This window comes from Manihot esculenta, chromosome 9, assembly GCF_001659605.2.
Source record: "Manihot esculenta cultivar AM560-2 chromosome 9, M.esculenta_v8, whole genome shotgun sequence".
Classification (NCBI taxonomy): domain Eukaryota; kingdom Viridiplantae; phylum Streptophyta; class Magnoliopsida; order Malpighiales; family Euphorbiaceae; genus Manihot; species Manihot esculenta.
Genome location: NC_035169.2, coordinates 22,086,906 through 22,106,380, shown reverse-complemented (window position 1 = coordinate 22,106,380; position 19,475 = coordinate 22,086,906). Strand labels below are relative to the sequence as shown.

Below are 19,475 nucleotides of genomic sequence, written 5' to 3'. Positions count from 1 at the left end.
CATTAAAACATTTTATAAAAATATGGTTTTACCCTTCTAGAAGTCTCCGACTCCCGAGATTCCACCGGACGGTAGGAATTCCGATACCGGAGTCTAGCCGGGTATTACATTTCAGGTGCGGACAGGAGGGGCACATGGCACGTGAGTGTCCCACTGCGACCGTAGTAACACAGTCCCAACAGACAGCTTCAGACAGAGTGGCTCAGCCAGGAGCTCTAGCCAGGACGCAGGGTAGAGGGAGAGGGATATCTCCTTCTTCAGCAGGTTCCCCAAGTGAAGGTCCATCAGCTCCAGCATGGATCTTCACCATGACGTAGCAGGAGGCTGACACATCGGACATGGTAGTGACAGGTAGTTTTCACTCCCTTATGTTTTGATGTGTCTGCTTTTATGACCCCGATGTTTCTCTTTCCTTATTGCTTTGAGAGCCGTAGAGAGTTTGGGTTTGATAGCTTCTAGGATTAGAGTGTCCTCTTTGGGTCAGTAGACCCAAGTGTGATCCATCAGTGGCAGAGTCAGTCTGCCAGTAGAGTTCAGTGTTTGTTGTGAGTAGGTACCTTCCAGTTGACCTAGTGGTTCTAGAGTGACTGTTTGATGTCATTCTAGGGGTGGATTGGCTAGCTGCTCATAGTACTGCCTTAGACAGCAGAGGCAGAGTAGTCTTGTTCAGAGATCAGGATGGATCAGAGGTAGTCTTTTGAGAGGACAGTGTAGAGATGCCTAGAGGTTTGATATCAGCCCTATAGGCTCGTTGGCTGTTCAAGAAAGGTTGTCAGGGGTTCCTTGCTCCTGTTAGGGGAGCAAAGCAGTTAGTCAGATTTGGGGAGGGGAACCAGTTTCAGTGCCCGCAGTCAGAGAGTCTTAGATGTTTTTCCCAGACAAGCTGCCAGGTTTACCACCTGCTAGGGAGATAGAGTTGGAACTTCAAGTGAGGATGGGAACCAGACCCGTCTTTACCACTCCCTACAGGATGGCACCTGCAGAGTTAAAGAAGTAGAAAGAATTGTTGCAAGAGTTGGTAGACAAGGGTTTCATCCGACCGAGTACCTCCTTTTGGAGTGCTCTAGAGTTGTTATGAGATTAAAGGATGAATCCTTAAAGCTTTGTATCAACTGCAAGTCGTTGGACAAGGTCACTACCAAGAGTAAGTATCTGTTACCTTGGATCGACGATCTATTTTAGACCAGCTCGTGGTAACTGGTTGTCTTTCCAAGATAGATCTGAAATCCAAGTACTATCAGTTAAGAACGAGATGAGAAGATGAACTGAAGATAGCATACAGGATGAGATAGGGGCACTATGGGTTCTTAGTAATGCCATTCGGGCTAATAAATGCCCCTATAGCATTCGTAGATCTCATAAGCAGAGTTTTTAGTGAGATTCTGGATCACTTCGGTATTGACAATACCGTGGTGAGTTCCAGAAACACAGAGGAGAGTGCCCATTATCAGAAGATAGTGTTGCAGACCTTGAAAGAACATGGCTTGTATGCCAAGTTCTTCAGGTGTGAGTTCTGGTTGAGGAGTCTTTCATTCTTGGGGTGTCTTGTATCAGAAAAAGGAATCGAAGTAGACCCTAAGAAGGTAAAAGCTGTAGCAAAAGTCGTCACTCCTATGACCAGATTGACCAAAAAGGACCAGAAGTTGTGTGGTCTGATCAGTGTGAAAAAAGTTGTGAAAAGCTGAAGTAAAGGTGACGTCAGCACCGGTGGTAGTTCTGTCTACCAGTACTAAAGATTTCACAGTGTTCTGTGATGCGTCCTTTGTGGGACCAAATTGTGTGTTAATGCAAAGTGGCAGGGTAATTACTGATGTTTCTCGGTAGCTGAAGAAGCAGGAGTTGAATTATCCTACACATGATCTAGAGATGGTAGTTGTAGCTTTTGCACTCGAGATGTGGCGGCAATACCCGTATGGGGTAAGATGTGCGATCTTTATAGATCAAAGGAGCTTGCGATACATCTTGAGTGCAGAGATGATGGGTAGAACTGCTTAGCGACTCTGATGTCAAGATGCAGTATCTACTGAGTGAGGCAGATGAGATGGTAGCTGCCTTCAGTCGGAAGTCGCTTAACAGTTTATCCTGTATTACAGTAGAGACAAGGTCGGTGATCAAAGAAGCAATCAGAACGGCTGTGAGTCAGCAGAAGTATTAGATAGATAGTTACTGGAGGTGTCTCCTAATGAGAGGATGATTTGTTAAGGGAAGAAGGGTAAATTAGCTTGAAGATACGTCAGACCCTTTGGAATCCTGCAAAGGATTGGGAATGTATTCTACAAGCTAGATTTACCTACTTCAATGGAAGCACTCCATTCGGTCTTCCAAGTTCCTAAGAGATTTGAGTTCGTGTCGGATCCGAGTGAGGTTCTTAAGGAACTAGAAGTAGAGATCGCCAGAGGATCTCACCTATGTTGATCAGTTAGTATGGATCACAGACACACAGATTAGAGAGTAGAGGAACCAGGATCTCGCAATGGTAAAGGTTCCCGAGAATCACCTCAGTATAAAAAGTGCGTCAGGGAGACCAGAAGTTCGTACTCCAGTAGTCTAGTGTTTCTCTTTAGGCTAGAGTTTATGTGCTTTTATGTGTATGCATGTGTTAGTTGAGGAACATTCGGCAATGAATGTTCTTAAGGGGGGAAGAATGTAATACCCGGCTAGATTCCGGCATCGGAATTTCTACTTTTCGGTGGACTTTCCGTTGGAATCTGGAATTCTGAAGATGTCAGAGTCTTCTAGAGGGGTAAAATGTGTTTTCTACAATGTTTTCAATATGATTTTCGGTTTTAAATGCAAAGGAATTGAGTTTGAAGAGAAAAGAGCAAGGAGGCCATTTCAAGGTTCGGCCGCCGAAGGTGAAGTTCGGCCGCCGAACATTGCATGGTTTTGCTGCCTCCGAAGCTCAAGTTTGGCTCTCGAAAAAGGCTGCCTTTCGGCTGCCGAAACCCAAGTTTGGCCGCCGAAAGTGGTGAGATTTTGCATGCAGGTTTGGCCGCCGAAGGAGAGGCGATTGCCACCTATAAAAGCCCTGTTGACAGACAATGAAGTGTTCATTCACTCTCTTTTTGCTCAAGGGTAGGCTCATGCTCTCCTTTGGTTGTTTTCATGATATTGCATCAAATCTTTCAAAGTTTTCATGGGTTTTCTCCTTGTTTTGAAGAGTTGTAAGCTTTGAGCAAGGTTTTGAAGTTTGAAGGGTTTGGAGCTTGGATTCTCCATATCTTCAAGTTTGAGGTTGCACCAACTCTTGTTCTTCAAGAGGTAAGTGTAGATCCTTAGCTTTTATGAGTTTTGGGAAGGGGTAAGAAGGTTTTATGCATGAGTTGCATGTTTAGGGTTTTGACACCCTTTGTGACCAAAGTATGTTTTTGCATGATATGTGTTATTTGTTGGGGGTATAGGCTAGTTTGAGACCCCGATATGCTTGTTGTATGAGTTATGCATGTTTTGGAGAGGTTTGAGGCATGTTTTGGGTGTTGGAAGGTTTGGGAGGCTTGTATGCATGAAAGGCTGAGTTCTGGATGACCTCAGGTTCGGCCGCCGAAGGTGGTTTTGGCCGCCGAACATGCCTTTGCATGCTTGGTTTGGCCGCCTAACCTTGCCCCCGAAAGTTGAGTTTTGGCTTGAAAGCGGACTTTCAGCCGCCGAAGGAAAGTTCAGCTGCCGAAAGTGCCTGACTTTCGTCTCTGGAGAGGGGGTTCGGCCGCCAAATGTGCCGCCGAAGGTGCCCTGTCTAGCCTTCCTTTGCTTGTTTTGCATGCATGTTTTGAGGTGTTTTAGAGGGGTTTTTGGGGAGATGTTTAGTATTATGTTAGAGTTGTTTGGTCCCTCATTTGAGTCCACCTGTGTAGGATCGGACTTAGGGAACCGAGGAGGTCAGCAGAGTTAGCTAATTCAGAGATAGTTGGTCCTGAGGTAGCCCAGCAGTTGCTAAAGGTGAGTGGAACAGAACTTTGTTTTAAAGTTAATGAATGTTTTAGCATGATCCATGCATCATAACATGCCATGATATGTAGTAGGTTGTATTGCACTAGTATTCACGAATATGATGCATTGCATAATATGTTGTTGATGTGGATGAATCTTGGATGAGCCTTAGCCCTTGATATTAGACGAGATGATATGATATGAGATAGAAAGACCAGGTCGCCCCTGGCACTATGTTATATGTAAGCGAACACTAGGTGAGGCCTAATCGCCCCTGGTGTAGTTGGACATGTTATGATATGAGTTATTTAAGCGAATACTAGGTGTGGCCTCATCGCCCCTGTTATAGTTGGACATATTACGATATGTAGAGGGCTATTGGTGACAAGTTCATCCTTGATGTGATATGTTTGTGATGTGATACATTTCATGAGAGCATATGTTTAAATGGATTTGTATTATGGTTCTGCTCACTGGGCTTTAGTAGCTCATCCCTCTCCCAAATTTCCAGTTTTGCAGGGCCAATCAGAGTTAGCACGGGATAGCAGCTAGGATGAAGTGCATGTAATAGATAGTAGTGAACATGATGTAATTTAAAGTGTTGTAATGTAAAATGATGGATAGTTATGTAATGGATAGAGTATTGTGCTTGGCCCTAGTGTATGATTCATCCCTTTGTACATGTATCCTATTTTACGTGTCTTGATGAGAAATGTGTTGAACCAAGCCTGATATAGGTTATGCTGACCTTAGGGGTTCTATGTGTTCAGACATAGTGCATACAGGTCAAGCTTGGTAAATGGAAGAAAAGTTTTTCAGTTGTTGTTTATGTTTATGTTTGATCATGTATGGGATTTATCAGGTACACAGAGTTCAGTATAGGCTTACTACGGGTCCCGGCGGCCTTAAGCCGATCTAGATCCTAGCACCGGTAGCGGTCCGGTTTTCGGGTCGTTACACCTCCCCTCTCAATTTTCAAGAGGTAAGAGTAGATCTTTAGCTCATTCCATGTTTTAAACAAGTTTTATGAGCTTTATGGGGTAGAAATGCATGTTTAAGTTAGTTGATTGTTGTTAGGGTTAATGTTGAGTTTATGGATAATGTATGTTGTATGAGTTGCTATATGTGTTGTTGTTGGGGTTTAGGATAGTGTGAGACCCCTATATGCTTGTTTGCATGAGTATGCATGTTGTAGAATAGCTAAATGCATGTTTGAAAGGTTTGGGAGGCAAAATGTGCATGAGGAGGTTGAGTTCTGCCACTTTGGAAGAACTCAGGTTCGGCAGCCGAAGGACTTTCGGCTGCCGAACCTGCCTATGGAGGTAAGCTTTTGGCTGCCGAACCCTGCCCCTGAAAGTTGGACTTTCAGCTCTGGAGGGGAGTTTCGGCCGCCGAAGGTGCCGCCTAACATGCATGAGTTTCGTCTCTGGAAGGGACTTTCGGTCGCCGAAGGTGCCGCCGAAAGTGGCTGAGTTTCGGCTCTGAAGGGACTTTCGGCCATCGAACCTGCCGCCGAAAGTGCCCTGTTCAGCCTTCCTTTGCATGATTTCTATGATTGTTTTATGATGTTTTAGGGGGTTTTTTGGGGAGTTGTTTAGAGTCATGTTAGTGTATGTTGGTCCCTCATTTGAGTCCACCTGTGTAGGTTCGGACCCGAGGAACCGAGGACCCCAATAGTGAGATAGCTGCTTCAGAGTCTTTTCAGAGCTAGCCTGAGGTGAGTAGAATGACTCTTTATGTTACAACGTAACTAAATGAATTTTGAGCATGTTCATGCATCACGAATGCCATGAGATATATTAGGTTGTTTGCATTAGAATTCACGAATATATTGCATTGCATAATATGATGTTGATGTGGATGAACATTGGATGATCCATTAGCCCTCGTATGGAATGATATGATATGATGACGATACGGTATGGAAGTCCAGGAAGACCCATTCTACGTCCCTGGCACAATGTAAGAGAAAGTCCAGGAAGACCCATTCTACGTTCCTGGCATATTGGAATGTTATGATATGTTATGTAAGGGAAAGACCAGGACCCATTCTACGTTCTGGCACTATTGGATATGTAGAGGGCTATTGGTGACAAGTCCATCCTTAATGTGATTTGTTTGTGATGTGATGCATTTCATGAAAGCATGAATTTTAATATAATGTTTTACTATTCTGCTCATTGGGCTCTAGTAGCTCACCCCATTCCCTTAACCCCCAGGTTTGCAGGTACGGGATAGACCAGGAAGTCAGCAAGAGTAAAGAAATCATGTTTTATGTAATAGTTAGATGTGGACATGTATTGTAAAATGTTATAATGTGATGTAATGTAAAGAATTGTATTGAGTATAGAATTATACTTGACCCTAGTGTATGTTAATCCCCTTATGGTACATGATCTTTTTAATGAAATGTTTTAATGATGTATATGTAAACCAAGTTTAATGTATGATATGTTACCCCATTAGAGCATTTGATGAGGGCTCTTGCATGGGGTTTTATGGTTATGAGTTTGTGCATGCACAGATTAAGCTTGGTAAATGAAAGAAAAAGGTTTAAAGTTTTATGTATTTGTATGATCATGTATGGGATTTAACAGGTATGCAGGATGTATGTTAGGCTTGCTAAGGGTCCCAGTGACCTTAAGTCGATCTGGATCCTAGCGCCGGTAGCGGTCCGAATTTTGGGTCGTTACACAACATCCCAATAAGGATGTCTTTGAGTATATATAAACTGATTCAGATAATAAATAGCGAAGCTAATATTGTAATACCGAATTAAACTCCAATGTTGAAATTTCAACTTTTCAATAGAATCTCGAAAACCGAAAATTTTAAAAGGGTAAAATGAGTTTTTTTTATAAAAAGAATTTGAAGATTTTTATGATGTGTTTAAAAAAAAAAGATTTTCAAATCACCAAGGTTCGGCCGCCGAACCTCTCATGTTCAGCCACCAAACATTAGCTGGCAAACCCAACTATAAAAGGGTCTCAACCCGATTTTGAGAGAAATTCTTCTCTCTTCTTCTGGGTAGAGGTAAAGCCTATGATCCTTGATGATTTTGTTTGAGTCTTCTTCAAATCTCCTAGAAAATTCATAAGTTTTACCTCCTGTTTTGAAGAATTGTTTTTGAAGTTTTAGCCTTCGGGATCTTTTAAGCTCATCTCTCTCTCCTACACAACCTCCTTCGTGCAGCATTGTGCTTTCTCCAAGGAGGTGAGTTGGATCCTCAAACTCCTTTCAGTTTTGAGAAGTTTAAAAGTTGTTTTAGTGTTTCTTTTTCATACAAGGGTTGAGTTTTTGGTTTAAAGGAAATCTTAAGGTGTTGGATGAGTTTCCTTATTTTGATGTTTTAGGGAATGCATGCTTAAGTTTAGGTTAGTTGTAAGTGGTTCTAGTATATTGTGTTGTTTTTTGTTGTTGTTGAGCTGTTGCATGTGAATTTTATTGCATTTTTTTTGCTGTGAGTTAAGGCAGAATCGAGTTCTGTCTTGCAAAAGAACTCAGGTTCGGCTACCAAACTTGCCTGTGGAGGCAGTTTTTTGACCGCCTAACCTGCCTCTAAAGATTTGACCTTCGGATTTGTAAAGGGACTTTAGGCCGCCAAACCTGCTACCGAAAGTTCCCTGTCCAGCCTTTTTCAACTTATTTTCTACATCTATTCTTGTATGTTCTTAGGAGTTTCTTGGGGTAGCTTTTAGAGTTATAAAAGTTATGTTTGGTCCCTTATTTAAGTCCATTTGTATATGATTGGACTTGGGAGACCATAGAGGCTTGCAATGAGATAACTGTCTCAGAGCTAGGCGTGCGTCGGCCAGAGATGAATAGAACTAAACTAAACTATTATTTTAAAGAAATCAAATGTTTTAAGCATGCTCATGCATTATGAATGGCATGTATATATATGATTAGGTTATCTTACATTAGAATTCATAAATATGATACATTACATAATTTATTGATGTTGTGGATGGATGTTGGATGACTCTCTAACTCTCGAGTATGTTATAATATGTTATGATTGATATAAAAGTCCAGGCCAAGGCCTATTTTATGCTCTTGGCATTATGTAAGAGAAAGTCCAGGTTGAGCTCTATTTTATTCCCCTGCCACTATAAATATGTTATGTTATATTTAAAAGAAAGTCCTGAAAAACACTAATTGTGAGCTGAACACTATTGAATTTTATAGAGAGTTACTGGTGATAAGTCTATATTTATTTAATATTTCTTCAGTTTTACTCAACAAACGTGAATAATAATAATAATATGCTAATTGGGAAATCAGAGCTACAATGCTTTTAACAAATCAGACCCATCTTCACTCAACTTCCTTTCTCTTGAGTTAAAAGTCCGCCAAAAAAAAGTAGCAAACTACATAGCAAAACTGAAGTGCAAGGAATTCTTCTTCAGACTTGGATTGTTATCTTTTATGAGATTATTTCTTTTATGAGAAATTTTCAGAGTTATTTTTTAAAATAATTGCCTATCACATTCTATACTATTAATTCTCCATTCAATTGATTGAAAAGTATTGAAAATAATAATTAATATAAATCAATAAAATAAAAAAATATTGACATTTATTTAAACAAGTGACTGCGGTAGCATTTTCCATTTTCTTATTTACTCTTACATTTGCAGGGTCATGTAATTCAGACAAGTATTTGTAAATTTATAAAAATAATAATAATAATAATAATAATAATAGTAAAAATTAAAAATAAAAAATAATTTTTCCTTTCAAAGCCCAAAATTGCATGGACAAAGGAGGGATGGGGACAAAAGAAAATAAGACTGATGTTTTGCTATTTTCTTAAAGGACAAAAGCGTGGAAGAGTCAAAATATTTGCTTATTAATTACAAGAAAAAATAATAATTATAAAATACTAATATTAAGTAGCATTTTACACTTTTTATCATAATTGTATGGAATCATGCTTAAATTAAAAAAATTAACCAAATTAAATTAATTTAAATTTTAATTTAATTTTTTATTTATTTTAATTCATTTTAATTTTTAATTTTAAAAATTTTAATTATTTCAATTTAATTTTAATTAAAAAAAATTAAACTGTATTGATTAATAATAATAATATATTATTTTCAATAATATAAAAAGATTATATCATATTAAAGTATTTTAATTAAATTTTAAAATATTAAAAATAAAGTATAAAAAATAAAAAAATTATTAAAAATTTAAATTGAATCGAATCGAATCAAATAGATTAATTCAATTTGATTCAGTTTTTTACGACAATCGATTTGGTTTGATTTTCATAAATATTAAAATTTTAATTTTTAATTTATTTAGTTCAGTTCGATTCTAAACTGAACCGACCGATTGCTTGCCTATACTGTATCATAAAATTTAATATTTTTTTAAGAATGATTCTTCACAATTTAAAAAATAAATAAATAATTTTGTTGAAAGCAATATCATCATAAAATTTTTCATATTTTTCAAGAGTATAATGTTATTATTTTTTTCAGATAAAATATTATTATATATTTATTTTTATTTTTGATGTTTTCATAAAACAATGTCATCAGTTATTTTTTTTACATTTGATATCAAATTAATCTCTTTTTTTTACTGATAAAAAACAAATAATTTAAGCTAAAATTGAAGATATTTATAATAGAATATTTAAGATAAAAACAAATAATTTAAACCTAAATTAAGTGTTGCAAAGAATTTTGCAATTATAATAAAATCAAATTCCAATTAATAAAAAAGAAAAAAAAAAACCCATTCTTGTTTATAGTACTAATTCTATTGGGCTATATAAATTAGTCCTTTTAGACCAACAAGAAATTAAATGCATAGTAAAAATATAAACTTTAAAAAAAATAAAAGAAATAACAGAGTGATTAGCATAAAAATCAAAATAGAAGAAAAGAAATGTGAGACAAATCTTAAAATTAATTATTTTTCTATTCATCACAAAACTATAAAGTAAAAATCCTAATAAATTAAAGGAAAAGAGAACACAATAATCAAAAAATAGCAATTTATCACAAATCTTGAGACAGAATACACTAATTAAGATATTAATTCTCTTTTCAGTTAAGGGTAAGACTACGAGAAAATTAGAATAAATTTCATCAATTATTTTCTCAATTAAGGAATAAGATTATTGAAAAAATTAAAGTAAATTTTATCGATTATCCTCAAATTTTGAGTATTTGTAATGGTAACGTTCTTAAATTTTAATTTATAATATAAAATTTTTTAAATTTTAACTTAATTAACATAAAAATTATACACTCTTTTATGAAGAACTCTCTCTTTGCTTTTTAATTTTTATCTCCTTTGAGCGAGTTGAGAAACACGAGGAAATCGCTCTCAAACCCCTTGAGTACTTGGATTGTGACCATTCTAACCATAAGGTGGACAACAGCGATGTGCATCCACTAAAAAAAATTTTAATCAGACTTAAAGAATGGAAGGTTGAGAAAAAAAAAAAAAAAAAAAGGTGGTGGTATTTTCACTGTTGAGAGAGACAAAGATAGAGAAAAGCAATTGGGTGTGGGGCATTTAAGTCATTTTCATTAATTTATTTTTTATAATAATAAACCACATAAGCAAAAATACCAAAAAATTGATTATAGCTGGTTAAAGGTAATTTTGTGTTAACTAAATTTAAGTTGGAGTAGTTTTAAATTATAAATTAAAGTTTAAAAACGATACTGTTGTAACACTTTAATTTTAATTTTTCTGGATAAATTATAAAGTTTAAGAATGATACGATTACAACACTCTAAATTTATAATTTAGGTGAAATTTATTTAAAAAAATTAAATTTAAAACCTTTTAATTTAAGTATAATTTATAATAAAAAATATCCAACAGTTTAATAAATTTTCAAGTAATAATTATATAAAATTAATTTTCGATTTAGTTCAAATTTAATATAATTATAGTTTGAAAAATTATAATTAATTTTATATAATTATATATTTAATAATTTAAATTTATTGAATTTCATCAAAATTAATAAGTAATATAAATAATTAAAATTATACAAATTAAATACAATAAATAATTAAAATTACATGAACTTAAATGTATATATCAATAATTTAATTTTATAAAATATAAAAATTTTACATAATTATTCTCCGGCCTCTATATTATAATCTAACTAATTAAAATATCCTTATAATTTTAAAATTACATTAAAATATCTCTATATTTGAATTTCATCAATTAAAAAAAATTTTCATCAAATTAAATCTATTTTTTTATTAGTTTAAACCCATTTTTTCGGTGAATTTAAATAAAAAATACTAAAATAATCTCATTTATTATTCTTTTTCTCCTCTTTTTCTTCGTTAAACTAAAGAACTCTTCTTTTTTCTCTTCTTGTTTTGATATCTCTGTAAATAAATTAAAAAAAAATTCTCTTTTATTGTGTGATTTTTTTATATTTATTTTTTAAAATAAATATTAAAATAATTATTAAACTCTGATGTTAGAAACGGTGAAGATGAAATTTTTTTTTTTTAATGTATAAGTGAATAACAATTTCAAGCTATTTCAATAAGTATAATTGATTCTAAGTAAATTGTTAATTTTTATAATAATTTTAAAAAATATTAAATAAATGTATTAAATTTTTTAAAATAATGCATATATAATTACATAAAACATATTATCTGTACGTTTAAATTTTTAATGATATTTAATTATTTTTTATATTAATTTTTTATTAAAATCACTCAAAATTTTAATTATGTAAAATAATCTATTTTACTAAAATTTCAAAAATTATTTTTACAATCTTATAATAAAATATTAATTTAATATATAATTTTAAAAAATATCATATGGTACACATTTTTATATAACAAACAGTGACTTAGATTATAGAGAATTTCTGTATTGAATTTTTCAATTCAATAAATTAAATTTTATTGTCAATGAATCGACTCGTTAATAAATAAAGTGTTTCAATAAAGTAATATTTAAAATGTATATAATAATATAATTATTTTCAAAATTATTTATTATTTAAAAATATAAATAAAAATATTACTCTTAAAAATTAGATTCAAATATAATATTTAAATAAATTAATATATAATTTTAACATCAAGAAAATAAAAATAATATTAAAAATTAGTAACAATTATATAGTTTCATAAAAATATTATAAATATATTAAAATTATGATAATGTTAAAATTGTGATTTAATTATCTAAAATTTAAAAATTAATATAAATATGAATTTATGAAAAAGTTTTGATTATTTTATGCAATTAACCATTAATAATTAATTAAAAGTTAAAAATATTTCATTTAATAGATTTGGTTTTATTGAAATTTAGACTTATATACTTTGTCATTTTAAAAATAATTTAAATATTATTAATAAATTAAAACCCGTCGATGGTGAAAAAAGAGAATAGGGATGTTTTTTTTTTTTAAATCAAAGGTAGAGATAATAGGGAACCTTCGGTCCAATCCTATATATGCATAGGCATCCGAAAAGTAACGTGTACTAATGTGAAATATTAAAATAATTTATTTTTCATATATATTTAATAATTTTTTATAGTGCTCACATTTTAAAAAATTTTAATTTTTTAAAAATAATAAAATTAAAAAAATAAAACTATTTTGTAATTTACTAAAAAAAAATATGAATTTAAGTCAATATATTAGAGAATATGATAAATATAATAAATTATTTAAAACTTAAATAGGATAAAAAAATAATTTATTTTTATTTTTATGATAATTCCCTTTTTATACTATAAAAATATAAAAATAAAGTATGATATTTTTTAATAATTCGGCGATAATATGACTGATTGTTTGGTAAATAATATTACAAACTAATAAATTAATAATTTCGTAATTATAAATATAATGAAAATTTATTAGACCGTAACTCATAATGGTAATTTTATATCGAAATTTATTCTATTCAGAAAATGGTGAGTTTTGATGATAAACTAAATGTTAAGTGTTTAGATTTTTTTTTATTAGATTTGGTGACAATAATTCATAATTTATTTTAAATGATTAATTTAAAATTATATTTTGTTATAAAAATTTTCAGAATACATAATATTTTCCTCTTAAAATATATAAAAAATAAGTATAATTACAATCTTTTCAATAAATATCGTATTACTCCTATTCTAACAAAATTGGCATGATGTTATTTTCACATAAATTAAAAAATATATTGTTAATAAAGTTAAATTAATAAATTTATATTTTTCTTAATATATTTTCCATTTATATTATTATTTAAACTAATAAATTTTATTTTTATCAATATATTTTTTATTTAAAAATATATTAAAAAGAAAATAAATAAAATATAATTTTAAAAAATGATCTATTTATTTTTATAAGACGAAAAGAATATAATATTAATAAGTTTAGAAAAATTTTGTAGCTACGCCAATGTTTTTATAGAAAGCGTTGTTGAATTCTCTTTCAAAAAGAATTTCTATTCCTAATTAGTATCGGAATTTTTCAGGTATAACCCATGATTTGTTTTGACTAAAGAGATATTTACATATCAATTTCAATAAAAAAAAAATTATTTTTATTTTTTATTTTGGATGAATAAGTACACGTCATCATATTTAAAAAAAATTAAAATAAGAAAAAATTGCATTGGAGGACCTCATGACTTGAAGAAGATAACATATAAACCTCCACGCTCCGTCTTCTTTAACATTAATGTCTTTATACTTTATTCTTTCATACAAACACACCCTCTCCCTCTCCTCGAAATTATCACACTCCTCTTCGCTAGCAAACCATGTCGGTTCCGACGACGGCGACGCCAGATAATTTCCACTCAGAAGAAGAAACGAGCAGCACAACCTCAAACCATCATCATAATCATCAGTACTATCAATACACCAGTGAGATCGAGGAAGAGAATTCAGGCGAGCTTTTCGAGATCAACCATGGCGATGAGCCATTGGAATCCATCAAAGAAGAAGTATTCTCTTTGGACGTTGAGAGCCGAGGAGAGGATTGTGTTTATGTTGGTGTAGGGAAGAGCGAGTCAAGCATGGATGCACTTTCATGGACTTTGAAGAACCTTGTTAATGGCGATTCCACAATGATTTATCTCATCCATGTCTTCCCTGAGATTCATCACATACCTTCTCCATGTAAGTTTTCTTCATTTATTTCTTTATTTTAATTTCTGTTTTTATTTATTTTCTCTCTCTGGTTGTTAGGTCAAATCATTGGCTTTTTCCTTCTTTCTTCTTCTGCTATTTATGAGCCTTAATTACAGAGATTCATGAATTTATTGATATTATTAAGAGGCATAAATCACGGCTATTTTAATTCTCATTGGAATTTCTTTTATAATTATTTGTTAATTATCCATAATTTCTTTTTCTAATATTTTATTTTCATAAATACTTATTAACTAAAATAATATAACATTCTAGTTTATTTTTAATAAATTACTACTGATCTAAATTTTTAAAAAAATTTAGCAGCTTCATTTTTTTTATTAATTTAATTAAATAAAAATATTAGATTTTTACCAAAATTATTCCAGTTAAATTATAATTAATTTAGTATAATTATATTAAATATATATTTTACTCTTAAATATAAATAATGAATTAATAAATATTTTCACACTCTATCTAAGTGAAAATGCTGCTTTTGTTGTGATTAATTATATAGTTTTTTGTTTTTGATATAATCAATGTAATTTGAAATTTAGTTTATATTACTGAGAATGACACCAACAATTAATTTAAAATATAAGAGAAATAATGATGTCCGATTCTGTAATTTTTCTTTTTTATAAAATGAGAGTCGATTTATTTCACAAAAATATTTTTCAAATTTTTTTATATTTAAAACACTAAAAAATTTAATCAATAAAAAAATATTTTTTAAGTAAAGAATAAAATAAGATAGGAAAATAAGTTTTTTTTTCAAAATTATTTTTCGTATATTAATATTTTTATTAAAATATCTATGTATATAAATTTTTTAATAAATTTTATTTTTAAATTAAAATTAAATAATAGAAAATAAATTGTGTCATTAAAAAATATTTTTAAAATATAAATTATTTTATGCAAGATTTAAGTCATGAGTTTTTAATAATATTTAATTTAACTATGATTATTATAATGGATTAGAGTTTATTAGAATTATTATAGTAGAATGGGCTAGCTAGTTGCCTTATTAGAGCTTAGGACGAATGAAGAGTCAAAGGTCGGAAAAATACGGCATTGACATTGAGAGGCCAATTATTTTGTAATTGATGAAAGCTTTCTGTTTGGATCAAGGTTGACTGTTGACCCAGCATCATATATATATAAATAAAGGCCAACTTCCCTGTCTCTAGAGTTTATTAGAAAATTAATTTCTTTAATGCATTAATTAAAAATATTTTATAATTAAAAGATAAGTTAAAAAAATAAATCTTAATTATATTTTTAAAAATTAAATGAAGCCGATGTAAATAAAAATAAATTTTTAAAAATTAAATTATTATATTTTTCAAATAACAAGGATTGATTTATGTTATACATGTAACATGATCTATATTATATTAATTGAATGAAGTATTGAATTGAATAAGCAGTTTGCCTTTTGTGATGATATAGTGGGTAAGCTTCCAAAAAATCAAGTGAGTCCTGAACAGGTGGAGATTTACATGGCTCAAGAAAGAGGCAAGAGAAGAGAACTCCTTCAAAAGTTCATCCATTTGTGTTCTCAATCTAAGGTACAAAAATATATAAACTTTTTCATTATTTTGAATATCATAGATGTTGGAAACATTATTATTTAATAGTAATTCACTAATTAATTGATTGATTTTAAAAAATTTATAAAATTAAAAAAATCTATTTATTATTCTTTATCATTAATTTTAAATTAATATTGTGATTTGTGATTTTTACACCTAAAAGGGAAAACAAAATTTCCTCTCAAAATAACGCTTCTCTTTTATTAAATGAATAAACAAAATAATTGAGTATATTAAAGTTTTTTGGGTGATTTATATTATAGTCTTTGAGGTTTAAACCTCCGACTTAATTTTTATCATTTTAATATGAAATAATTTAGTTCTTAATATTTTATTTTATTATCAAAATAATTATTTTGTTAAAATTTATTGTTAAAGTATAATAATTTAATCTTACAAATTTTATTTTTTATAATAGTTTCATATTTTTTATTTTAATAATTTATAATAATTTAATTCTTATAATGTTAATATTTTTAATAATTTAGTCCTATAAATTTAAGAGAAAAACTATTTTGTTAACAAAATAAAAATTTAAAAATTAAATTATTTACCATTAAAAATATAGAAATTAAATTGTAGGTTTTATTAAATCTCAGAGTTTAGTTAAAATTAATAAAGGGCTTATTTAATAAATTTTTTAAAAAGCAAAAAATTATAATATATTTTAAAAATAAAAAAATTAACTAATAAGTTTCACTGTATCATTGAAACTAATAATTTTTTTCTTATTAAATTTAATATTTACTTTTTTTTTCTCATAATTTTTATTTATTTTATTTTTTATATATATTAATAAAGATAATTTTTTATTAAATTTTTAATTATATCTATTTTAAAAATATTAAATTTTATTAGAAATGTTTTGAATACTTAGAAAAATAAAGGGAATATTTTGGAAATAAGTAATAATTAATTTATATGTAATTATAATGTAAAAAAATTAATAATAAATTTACGATACTAAAAAAATAAAAAATAAATAAAAATTATAAAATGAAGAAAATATTATTTTTTTATCCAATGAAAATAACATATTATTTTACATAATTTAAGAAAATATAATTAATATCATAAAATAATAAATGTTATTTAATTTTTTTAATTCTCTTACCTTTTATATTATTTGTTAAACATTAATAACATATGCTTCTAAATTATTGTTGAAATTAATAATTTATTCTTTGTCACATATTAAATATGGTTGTATTAATAAATTAATAAATAAACTATTATTTTAAACAATAACATAATTTATAACTTGAGACAGCTAAAAAAAAGAGAGATAGAGGAAATATAATACATAATTTCCTTTTTTTTTTTAAAAAAAAAAAAAAATTAATGAAACAGGTTAAGGTGGACACCATACTTGTAGAGAGTGATATGGTGGCAAAGGCGATACTGGACCTCATTCCCATTCTCAATATAAAGAAGCTAGTGCTTGGAACCTCCAAGTCCAGCCTAAGGTAATAAAAAAATATAATAATAAATTTCATTTTTAATTTTCATTTTATTTGCATATTAATTTTCCATTATTATAAAAATTATTTTGAAAATAAATTCAATTGAAGTTATATACTTTTTCTCAAAAATCAAGTAAGTTCAATTTATTTATTTTTTTAATTTTAATCCTCATATTTTTAATAAGAATGAAATAAGTTCTGATTTAAAAAATATTATTTTTTAATAATAAAATATTTTTATAATAAAATTTCATTTTTTAAATTTTTTACTTTTTCTATATATATATATTTTAAAAATTTTATAGTAATTAAAATATTAAATTTTGTATACTTCAAATTATAAAAAAAAAATTTATTAGGTCAAAATTTATATAACACTTATTAAAAGACAATAATTTAAATGAAAAAGAATTAAATTGGTTTTATTTAATGCTTGAATAAATATAGAGATTTAATTTGGATTTATCTCCAAATTATTCTAAATTATTTTTTATAATTAGGAAACTAAGGGCTAGAAAAGGAAGTGGGATAGCTGATCAGATACTTGCAAGTCCATCGGAGTTTTGTGAAATCAAGATCATATGTGAAGGAAAAGAAGTGGCTGATAATCAGACGGCTGGATCACCCTCACCATCACCACGTCCTGGTGGTGATGCAACTGCCAATCCAATCCAATTGCAAGATCAACCTGGTACTAATGATTCATTTTCATGTATGTGTTTTAAATCCCCTCGAGTCATGTAATAATATCATAATTAATTTACAGTTATTTTCTGTTATTTGACTGGTAATTGAGCAACCGAATATTTGTCCTGTAATGGAACAATTTATGGATGATGGTAATCTCACATCAATTTTTATAAAATTATATAAAATTTTAATTTTTTTAAATAATTTTTTATATATTTGGTTCTGATTAAATTTAAACTTTTTTTTTTTTACTTTAAATATGATTTCATATATCAAGAAGTTAAAAAAATTACTTGTAACATGAGTTTTTTTAAATTAATATTTTCACTTTTAAATAAAAATTGATTAGAAAAAAAATCAAATCAACTGATTTTTTTTTTAAATTTTTATTTCAAATAAAAAACTGAAAATTTGTGCATCACATAAATATGAAACTTTTCAAATTTTTATTGGGAGTGTGAAATTGATGGGTGCGATATATATACACTTAATTTTTTCAAATATATTAAAAAATATAATTTTTTTTATTAATTTTTTAATTATATTTATCTTAAATATATTAAATATTAAAAAAATTTTAAAAATAAAATAAAATAAAATTATAATAATCAATTTATATATTATTATAAAAAAAAGAACAATAATTTTAAAATAAAGAAAGATGAACAAAAATTATAGAATATAGTGAATAAATTAAATAAAAATAATTACAATTTAAATTAAAAAATAATAAAAAATTAAAATTTTAAAAAATATATTAATCTTTTTATTCTTATAACTTTTAAGCTAATATTTAATAAAATATTTTTCTTATTAATAGTTGAAATAGCAATACCAAACAAATCTTTAGTCACTAATACATGTTATATTGAACTTTATTTTAAAAGTTTCTAAAAATCTCTAAGTAGGTTTATTTTATTAACCCGTTGTTTAACATCAATAGTTCCATTACAGTTTAATTTTATTGATTTCCTTTTATTAATTTTTTTATTTACAAAAATTGATTTACTACAAATATTTAAAAATTATATATTTTTTAGATAATTTAGATTTTAGTCTCAAAATTTTAATATAATTAATTGATTAAATTCTATATTTCTAAAACTACACATTTAAATTCTTGTATAATCCATCTGTCCAAATTTCAGTCTTTTTATTAATTTTTTACTTTTAAATGTAATTTTTTTTATTTTTTTTAAATGGGTAACTTATATTTTAATACTTAAATTTTATTATAACTAATGTATTTATCTTTATATTTTTAAAATTGAATACTTAATTCATTGGTCCGTTTAAACTCCAGACTTTTATCTATTTATTTTCATTGAAAAAAAAAATTATACTTAAGTTTCATTATAATGTATAAAAGAAATATGGTGTTGAACGCAATTAATATTGAAAGATTTAAGAGTTCAATTTTAAAAATATAAGAATTGATCCGTTAATTATATGAAAATATAAAGAATAAAGTGTAATTTATATAATGTAAAATATTTTATTCATATTGATAGAAACTTAAATATTTATAAAGGTATTTTTAGTATTTGAAATGATTATTTTTCTTTTTAATTTATAATCGATAGAATTATGGATAGAAAAATTTTTAATTTAAAGGAATTGATTATAAAATAAT

The 19,475-nt window shown here is 28.5% G+C and overlaps 1 protein-coding gene across 1 annotated transcript; it reads left to right on the top strand.

Moving 5' to 3' along the window:
• Positions 1 to 13,596: 13,596 nt before the first annotated feature.
• LOC110622412 (U-box domain-containing protein 35) lies at positions 13,597 to 18,041 on the top strand. Its single transcript, XM_021766907.2, has 4 exons — positions 13,597 to 14,076; positions 15,547 to 15,665; positions 17,040 to 17,155; positions 17,653 to 18,041. Exons 1-4 carry the CDS (start codon positions 13,716 to 13,718, stop codon positions 17,894 to 17,896), a joined length of 840 nt encoding a protein of 279 aa, XP_021622599.1. The 5' UTR covers positions 13,597 to 13,715; the 3' UTR covers positions 17,897 to 18,041.
• The last annotated feature ends 1,434 nt before the right edge of the window (positions 18,042 to 19,475 follow it).

Bases quoted from the DNA above. Each gene is read 5' to 3' on its own strand.
- LOC110622412 (XM_021766907.2), top strand. From the start codon at position 13,716: ATGTCGGTTCCGACGACGGCGACGCCAGATAATTTCCACTCAGAAGAA. The intron at 14,077-15,546 runs GTAAGTTTTCTT...GTGATGATATAG, and splicing joins TCATCACATACCTTCTCCAT to TGGGTAAGCTTCCAAAAAAT. The intron at 15,666-17,039 runs GTACAAAAATAT...TTAATGAAACAG, and splicing joins ATTTGTGTTCTCAATCTAAG to GTTAAGGTGGACACCATACT.